This window comes from Montipora capricornis, chromosome 2 (genome assembly GCF_036669925.1).
Source record: "Montipora capricornis isolate CH-2021 chromosome 2, ASM3666992v2, whole genome shotgun sequence".
In the NCBI taxonomy this organism is placed as follows: Eukaryota; Metazoa; Cnidaria; class Anthozoa; order Scleractinia; family Acroporidae; genus Montipora; species Montipora capricornis.
Genome location: NC_090884.1, coordinates 39,221,582 through 39,231,530, shown reverse-complemented (window position 1 = coordinate 39,231,530; position 9,949 = coordinate 39,221,582). Strand labels below are relative to the sequence as shown.

Genomic DNA, 9,949 nt, shown 5'->3' with positions numbered 1-9,949 from the left:
CAAAAGGTGTTTTATATACATGCCATCTGACTATTTTCTATGGTGTCATAAATGCAAACCAACAAAATAATTTTGTTGTTTTTAGTTGTTTGCCCGACCTGTTGCAGACGAATAGATGTGCATCGATCTTTACATTGTAGTGAATGTAAGACACTTTTTATGGCCACGCCAACAACTAGAGAACATTAGCCGTGGTTACACTAGCCCTTTGACCCATGGGTAAATAGCATTTGTGTGTAACCGCTTTCCCCAGACCGAGACTGCCCTAGGGTTATTTCCATGGATACATCAAAAAGAACAAAAGAACTTCCCATGACAGTTCCTGAACTGAAAAGTACGGTTTATCTGCTCCCTGAGGTGGCTTCGCCAATCATAAAGGAGGACGTAGCCTTTACAGCAAATCGCGTGAGGAGTTCTGAGGTGACCTCTGAAGCACTTGACTAATTTCACGCCTACTTGTAGCACGAGGTAACATAGCAGGGTTTTGTGCATCACTGTGAGTACTTTTTTTCTTTATTTTCACGAGTTTGCCCTTCAGACTGTCAGTTACGAAGTTGATTAAATTATAATCTTTCTGTTTATCTGTTTTTTACAGCAGAGAAGAATTGCTTAGGGAATACACCCTTATAGTCTCTTCAAATGACATGTGTATGGGTACAGATCAACAAGGTTGATCTTCTTTAATCATGTACATGTACCTATGACTATGTTCTGTAAGATATGCCACACACATTCCTGTGCTTCTTTATTTGAGAGCTTTCAGGTCTCGCTGTACTAATACATCACAAGCATTCATATCAGATGCGATTTTGACTAATTAGATGATAGATGATGTTTCCTAAGGTTAATTTACCAGTGTCCTGTATATATTTGCATTTAAACGTTTATAAACAAACAAGTTCTTCGTGTAATTAAATTATCATTTTTTCCTTGAATGACAAGTTTTCATTTGTCCTTGACTTCACAGCACAGGAAGACGAGATCTTGTGCATGAAGATGAAAGTTTCAGAGAGGGGAACAATATAGGTAAATGGAGTGGCAATGGGTTCACGATTAGCCCCTGTATTAGCCAATTTCTTCATGGGTCAATATGAAAGGCATTGGTTGGAAAAATACACCGGTACCCAAGTATTATATTATCGCAGATACGTAGATGACATTATTTGTTGTTTTCAAAATTCTCATGATGCAGATATGTTTTTTCAATACCTTAACAAATGCCATCCCAACATTAAGTTTACAATGGAAACAGAAACAGATTGGAAATTGCCTTTCTTAGATGTATTATTATCCAAGCGGAGATCAAGTAACAATGAAGGTTCTTGTATCACTTCTGTTTTTTGAAAAAAGACTTACACTGGTCTACTCACAAATTATTTCAGTTTTACTCCCTTTCAGTACAAATTAGGGTTAATTAAAACTCTCATCGACAGGGCATATAAAATTAACAACACTACTCAGGGTTTTCAAAACGATATCAATACTCTAACTACTATTTTGAAACGTAATATGTTTCCCAGTTGGCTAATTGACAAGTCCGTTCAAGGTTATCTTAGAAATGTTACTACAAAGGAAGCCCCTAAACATGATGTATCCAACTACCATTTTTACAAACTACCTTACATCGGTTTCTATTCATCTTATACCAGAAAGAAAATTTCATCTATTATCAACAAGTATTGCAAGGATTTAAATGTTAAAGTAATTTTCTCTCCCTTCAAACTGTGCAACATTTTTAGTCCAAAGGATTTCATTCCGGATTCCCTCAAATCATGTGTTGTGAACAAATTTACTTGTGCGGGCTGTGGTGCTCGCTAGGTTGGTGAAACCAACAGGCATTTCTACACACGCGTAAATGAACACCTTTTCCGGGACAAAAATTCTCATATTTTCATGCATCTTAGTTTTTCTAAAAATTGTCACGATAATTGTGATGTTTCTTGCTTCAAAATTATTGATAATGCTACTTCTTTCTATCAACTCAAAATCAAGGAGAGCTTCCATATTGAGCGGTTGAAACCCGAACTCAACAAACAAGTTGATCATGTCAGTTTAGCATTACACTTTTAAACTTTTACCGTTATGTCAGTTGTGTTCTCAAGCGCGTAGGGAGAGGGGGTGCGATGGGTGCGCCCGCACCCCCCCCCCCCCCCCGCAGACTGCTGAGGTCCACTTTTTTGTTAAAAAAAATAATAGTGTTGTTCTGTTTGTTCTGTTCTAATTCACTGATTGCGTAGTAAAAATTAAATAAATATACCAAAAAAGATTCCATGTTTCATCAGTAGCCTGGGACGGAGATTTTAACAATATTTAGTCAATAGATGACTATTTCAATTTTTATTTCGGCCATGTCTAGACATGTCTAGACATGTCTAGGAAAAAATTGTTTCCCGGTTGCATGTTACATGCAGCACAAAAGAATTGTTTAGCCGTTGTACGGAAAACTACTCAGCGACACTGCGGCCACAATCTTTCTCAGTTTTGCCACAGTTTTTTCCACGTAGTTCACGAAAAATGGGCCGAAAAGAGCAAGAAGACAGAAAGAGAAAGGCTGCAGCCAAATCTTGCCAATCTATGGACACCTTTGTTAGAAAACTGCCTCGACAGGAAAGTGCTGTCAGAGAAGACACCCCGGCTGCAGAAGTTTATCAGGAAAACCTTGAAGGTAAATCTAAGATTTCGAGATTACTGTTTAGTGAAATACTGTGTGAACACCAATTGCAAAATATTTTATTTTAGCGAGCCACGAAATGGCACCTCACCTGCAGAGCGCAACTAGTTCAGATGCTGGCAGCAGTTCAAGGCAACATAACACAGGGCCAAATGTTCATGCCACCAACGCACTACGAGTTTCCATCACGGTTCCTTCATCAGTGCCAAAGATGCTTCCAGTCACGATACGTCAGGGACTTTCCCTGGATGGTCTACAGCCCTTCACTGGACGCGGCATTCTGCAAACACTGTGCATTGATGATGCCTTTTGAGGGCAGAAAGAACAAAGGCGCATTTGTGAACAAACCTTTCACAACCTTTCACAAGCTTTATGAAAAAGCAAAAGATCACCAGGGTACTAACTACCACAACGAATCCATGATTGCTCCAGAATGCTTTCTGAACTCTGTTGACAAACCAGAACAGAACATCGACAACCGATTGGATGACGAGAGAAAGAGAAATATTCAAAGGAACAGGCACATAATTAAATGTGTTGCCGAAGCAGTCCTGTACTGTGGTCGTCAATGCATCACACATGTCCAATATACATGAACTGAGTCGGGTCGTCAATTGCTGTTGACGGCCCGACTCACCGGATGTCGGGTCGTGAAGTTTAAAAAGGAAGTAAGATTTACTGCCGGAAGTCGAACTGCCTGAGGCAGCTTCAACTATCTCGACGGATCATGACGATCCGATCAGGTCGTGACGACCCGTCATTTGAAAAGTCGACCCGACTTTTGGAAGTGTCGTGTGGTGAGAGAAAGAAAAACTTCGATGAACAAAGGAGGCTGTGCTGCTCAAAAATGTTGTATGCTTCGTTCTCAAAGAGTAGCGACTAAAATATCGATATACGCGTAGAAAATTATAAAAATCGACCAGAATAGCATTCACAAATGTGTCCTTAATATCCTTATACCATGTTGTTCAGAAACAGCAATACTGATTGACTGTAATAGCGCTCCGAAATGTTGAATGCTTTGTTCTTAAAGCGTCGCGAAATTGCTGTACACTTCCTCAAAACATCTAAGCGTAGCAAAAATCGCAGCAAGCTTCCTAAAAGCATCAAAAAATGGTGAATGGTTCGTTCGTTCGTAGCGAAATTAATACCCAGACAACATGCTGTTCAGAAACAGGGATAATGATCGTTCATCATGATGCGAAGATCATAGCTTAACTTGAAAACAGTTACTGTTTATTAATTTATTAATTTAAAGAACGACAACTCCTATGATACTGCAACGAGAAAGTGGCTGCTAACACGGAAACAAAAATGCTGGGCAAATTCTTTCCCAAAAACTCCATCCTTAATTCACACAGAAGCAATGATATTTGCAAAATCATTACTTCCTATCTGAGAACAAAGTGACGATTATAGCAGCATTTTTAGTTGCTTTCAGCTTAACAAAGTCACCAGCACCAACACTGTATCCTAATGACTTGCGGTTCTATCTTTAATTTGGAAAGTCAGACTTAAAATTCTACTACCTTACTCTAACATGTACGAATTCTAAGAGATATGTTGAAAAAACCCCTTCCACACCAGCACTCATTAAAACACTTACGCCCAAAAAATGTACAAACAACGGCCCGCATTTTCCACCCCACGTTCAGCGTCAAGAAATTATGCATTCACGTTGCAGAAAATCCACAAATAAACCCTAAACCAGCACTATTGCTACAAAACAGACTGAACAGACAAAAGCAAATAAAGAACTTCAAAACTATTGCCCAGTATTAATCACCTAAACGCGTCGAAGTCGTTAACAGATTTAATCTCTTCATGAAAAACGGAATGCTGATCTGTTGGAAGAACGCAGCATAACAATTCATTTCATGAGTTTTACGTCCTTTAAATCAGTATACCCCAAACGGCAACCTCGCGTTGTCGCTGCATGCTTCACGGTCACACGTTTCATAAAAACCCCCAATAAAGTATATATTTTCTGGAAGCTTAGGAATTGTAGATTCCGATTATTAGTTGATTTAAGGCAAGAAATAAAAACCTTTCCTAAAATAGCCCTCATTTTTCAAAAGTATATAGTTTCACAAGTTGAGTTCGTTTCCGGTCAGAATTTAACCGGAAACTACGTTTTCTTAACACCTTGATCTGGTGGGAGGCGCGGTGGTCTCATGGTTAGTGCGCTCTACTCCAGATCGAGTGGTCCGGGTTCGGGGCCTGGCAGGGCACATTGTGTTGTGTTCTTGGGCAAGACACTTTACTCTCACGGTGCCTCTCTCCACCCAGGTGTATAAATGGGTACCGGCGTAATGCTGGGGGTAACCCTGCCATGGACTAGCATCCCATCCAGGGGGGAGTACAAATACTCCTAGTCGCTTCATGCTACAGAAACCGGAGATAAGCGCCGGCCTGATGAGCCTTCTGGCTCATAAGCGGAGACTTTTTTTTGATCTAAGAAACAGCATGTAATTTGCATTTGAGTGTTGAGAAATGGTCATTTGTGGACAGCTTCTAATTAGAGAATTTATTGATAGAGTCGTTTTTCCTTTCTAACTTTGTCTAGAAGAAACCTTTTTTCGCAAACTTTTTGTTATTAAAAAAACTCTATGAGGTGTACCTGGAAATATCAAAAACTAAAATGGCAAAATTATCAATTTTGGGGTATACCGATACCTTACAACATCACTCTCACGGGACCAAACACAATAACAAACCTACAACACAGTTTTGCCAAATTTCATTTCCCTGCCACAATTGTAAGCTCACAGCCGCCGTACTTTTTACTATCCTGTGTCTTTAAAATGTTTAATTTGTGTTTCACCTTAGAGGCTAGTGCTTCAATATTATGCGACGATCGCAAACGAGTAACAAATATGAATAACGAAACAACTGTCTCCCGGTGGATTGATATCACCACCTCAAATGACTTCTCGTCGCGAAGTAGACGGGTCGTCAAGACCCGTCAACATTTTCAGCCGGCCTCAAAGCCTCCACTATCTTCACAAATACACGATTTTTTTTTTCTCTCACCACCTGATATTTCCAACAGTCGGGTCGACTTTTTCAAATGAAGGCCCGTCACGAACTAGAGGGGTCGTCACGACCCGTCAATGTTTTCAACAGGCCTCACCGCCTCCAGTATCTTCACAAATACACAATTTTTTTCTAAGTCTCTCACCACCTGACATTTCCAAAAGTCGGGTCGACTTTTCACAAGACGGCTCGTCACGACCCGTCAACATTTTCAGCCGGCTTCACCGCCTCCAGTGTCTTCACAAATACACGATTTTTTTTTTCTCTCACCACCTGATATTTCCAACAGTCGGGTCGACTTTTTCAAATGAAGGCCCGTCACGAACTAGAGGGGTCGTCACGACCCGTCAACATTTTCAGCCGGCCTCACCGCCTCCAGTGTCTTCACAAATAAACGATTTTTTGTAAGTCTCTCACCACCTGATATTTCCAAAAGTCGGGTCGACTTTTCACAAGACGGCTCGTCACGACCCGTCAACATTTTCAGCCGGCCTCACCGCCTCCAGTGTGTTCACAAATACACGATTTTTTTTTTCTCTCACCACCTGATATTTCCAACAGTCGGGTCGACTTTTTCAAATGAAGGCCCGTCACGAACTAGAGGGGTCGTCGCGACCCGTCAATGTTTTCAACAGGCCTCACCGCCTCCAGTATCTTCACAAATACACAAATTTTTTCTAAGTCTCTCACGACCTGACATTTCCAAAAGTCGGGTCGACTTTTCACAAGACGGCTCGTCACGAACTAGACGGGTCGTCACGACCCGTCAACATTTTCAGCCGGCCTCACCGCCTCCAGTGTCTTCACAAATACACGTTTTTTTCTAAGTCTCTCACCACCTGACATTTCGACTTTTCACATGACGGCTCGTCACGAACTAGACGGGTCGTCACGACCTGTCAACATTTTCAGCCGGCCCCACCGCCTCCAGTGTCTTCACAAATACATCGTATTTTTCTAAGTCTCGCACCACCTGACAAATCCACAAGTCGGGTCGACTAATCACATCACGGCTCGTCATGGACTAGACGGGTCGTCACGAACCGTCACCATTTTCAGAAAGTTCCTCGCACTTTCTTTCAAATAGCAACTTCCTGTTCCTTTACTTTCGCAAACACCACGACCCGACTTCCGCTTGACGGGTCGTCTTCACCAGAAAGTCGACCCGACTCAGTTCGTGTGTATTGGACAACCCTCCAATGCATAGCACTGCGTGGCGACAAGGAAGACCTGAGCACCGACGGAAATAAATCTGGGAACGTTGGCAACTTTTTGGCAGCTCTACAGATGATTGCCAACCACGATGAAATCCTGAAGCAACATCTTTACAGTACTGGCCTGAGTACAAGAAATGTCAAATATACGTCGCCTTCTATTCAAAATCAGGTGATCGAGATAATTGGACAAGATATCATTTTAAGCAAATTGGTGAAAGAAATCAAAGCTGCCAAGTTTTACAGTATTGTGGCTGACGAGGTAACCAGCCACAATAAAGAGGAACTTGCTCTATGTGCCCGCTTTGTTGACGACAGTAACGAGGTCAGGCAAGAGTTCCTCGCGTTTCTCCATCTTCCAAGGATAACTGGTAAAGTCATAGCAGATAAAATTACCACCACCCTTCATGATATGGGCCTGGAGATTGCAAACATCAGGGGACAGGGATATGACGGAGCTGCCAATATGTCCAGTGACAATGTGGGGGTGCAGCGCCGGATAAAGACACAATCGCCAAACGCTGTGTATGTTCACTGTAGTGGTCACTGCTTGAATCTAGTGATTTCACATAGCTGTGCACTGCCGAACATCAGGAATGCCATCGACAAACTGAAGCAGTGCAGCTTGTATTTTCTTGGCAGTCCAAAGCGTGAAGGTAAGCCAAGTTACTTTTATGGTTATGTTATATATTTTTAAAACTATTTGTATAAACTTGCTATAAGTATTGTAAAAACAATCCACTAAAAACGTTTCATTGACAGGTCTTCTACAGTCCATCATAACAAAGGAGTTGCCAGAGTCTACAAGACGCAAGGGCCTGATAGACATGTGCAGAACAAGATGGGCAGCACGACATACTGCGTAAACACACTTCTACCAGGCTCACCTCTACATCATCGCCGCCCTGGAAAACATTGCGTATGGTGCAAATCGGGAGTTATGTGGCGAGGATTATCAAGATGCTGTGTGGGATCCGAAGAGCAAGGGTGATGCCATAGCGATGTTGGGGAGTCTAACGTCTTTCGACTTTATAGTATCATTCCTTGTGTTGTACGAGTTCTTGTCCCACATGTCAGGCATAACAGTGAAAGTACAGGGCCAATCAGTTGACATAATCAAGGCATATCAGGAGGTACTGGAAATAGTTTTATACAATAACATTTATTTTTTAAGTACCGTCCTAGAAATGTATCACAACTAATGGATTCAAATACAAAAGTACATACGTGGCAAGACCAGTAATATAAAAACACGCCAAGACCGTCACATTTTAAGACAGAGACATCATTATGGAAAATATAAAAATGAAATATATAAAAAAAATTATGTTTTGTAGATCGCAGATGTTAAAAAGACTTATGAAGTCATTGCCTCGAAGATGGAGGAAAAGTTTGCGCATATTTATCAGCACGCCGTCAGAGTGGCTTCTGCTCTAAATGTTCAGCCTTCTATGCCAAGAGCTGTGGGGCGCCAGACCAATCGTGAGAACGCCCCAGCTACCAATCCTGAGGAGTATTATCGAAGTAAAGTGGCTATGCCACTAATTAACCACATCAACGTCCAACTGGATGGGCAGTTTTCTGGTAATGAGTTGAAAAGTAAAACTGTTGTCTCTTTGAGTAAAATTTTACACATTGCTGTTCAGGTTTTTGTGGTAAAAGGAGCAATAACATTAACGTTTCTTTTTTTAAGTCTTTAATTCATGTCGGATTTAAAGGGTGTCAATTGTTATTCTTTTCCTATAAACAGATTTGTCTATACTGGCATCTAGTCTTCTTGGTCTGGTGCCTTCAGTCCTGTGTGAGAGAGATCTTCCGAACGTGGATGACCTCGTCGAGGCATACAAAGATGATCTTCCGTCCCCTGAGTTATTAGACCAAGAACTGCTTCGCTGGAAGATCAGGTAGAAATGTATTCTTAGTACGTGCAATACTTAATTTGTACTGGTGTACAATTCGTAATCATACTTGTTTCTTAATTTAGATACAGCTCAAAACCAAACGAGGAGAGACCCAGCATATAAGAACAAGTGGATTAAGAACATCAGGCTGAAAATTGGCCAATAAAGCACCATATAAATAAGAACAAATTCAGCCTGATAAATAAAACATGTTCTTAATATAAAGGGAAATGGCATTAGAACAAGGAAAAAGTACAGTAAGGTAAGTGATCAAAGTAATTATGGTATTCAAGACCATTGCAAACTTTGAGTCTATTTTTAAAAGGCTTCTATGTCAATTAAACCTCTAGTATTGTACAATTTGAAGTATTTGTGAAACCAAGTGTAAGAACATTTTAAGAACACTTCCAGGCTGATTTCTTACTAAGCACCCCTCAAATAAGAACACGATCAGCCTGTAACCTGAACTCAGTGTTCTTATATGTTTTCCTGGGGCCAATACATGCAACACCCTTGAGTGCAAATGTAAATACCATCTCATCCAAAGAAAAGGCTCTGGTAGAAGTACCCTTGACACTGGGGCCACAAGGAACACAAACAACTGCCCTTGGTAAGGTAGAGCATTGTAAATCAGATTGAAGCTACCAACTGTAATGTAACTAAAGCTGAGTCAGAGTTTGAAGGATCAGTAAGTGATCATGTTTTCCTGGGGCCAATAGATGCAACACCCTTGAGTACAAACGTAAATACCATCTCATCCAAAGAAAAGGCTCTGGTAGAAGCACCCTTGATACTGGGGCCACAAGGAACACAAACAACTGCCCTTGGTAAGGTAGACTCAGGTGCCGAGACGAATATCATACCCAAGTCCTTATACTATCAACTAAGCCAAGGTGCATTGTTGGACTGGCCCAGTCATAATTGGCAATACCTCAGCCCAGGACCTGAACCCTCTCCAACTCAACTGGCCCATCATTGTTAAGAGTTACCATCAGAGTCCTTCTCAGACAACCACACCCAAAATTAGAGAAGGCATGAAAGGCATAATCAATCTGCAAACAGTTAAATTATTCGATGCGGGGGGCAAACGGCACCCATTTCCACTAACAAAGGACTATTTGCTTAAA

General features: G+C 41.2%; 1 protein-coding gene across 1 annotated transcript; it reads left to right on the top strand.

Annotated features, from left to right (window-relative positions):
- The first annotated feature begins 3,398 nt into the window (after window positions 1-3,398).
- On the top strand, window positions 3,399-8,945 carry LOC138037271 (52 kDa repressor of the inhibitor of the protein kinase-like). Its single transcript, XM_068883238.1, has 6 exons — window positions 3,399-3,468; window positions 6,795-7,577; window positions 7,999-8,054; window positions 8,259-8,520; window positions 8,672-8,825; window positions 8,906-8,945. Exons 1-6 carry the CDS (start codon window positions 3,399-3,401, stop codon window positions 8,943-8,945), a joined length of 1,365 nt encoding a protein of 454 aa, XP_068739339.1.
- The last annotated feature ends 1,004 nt before the right edge of the window (window positions 8,946-9,949 follow it).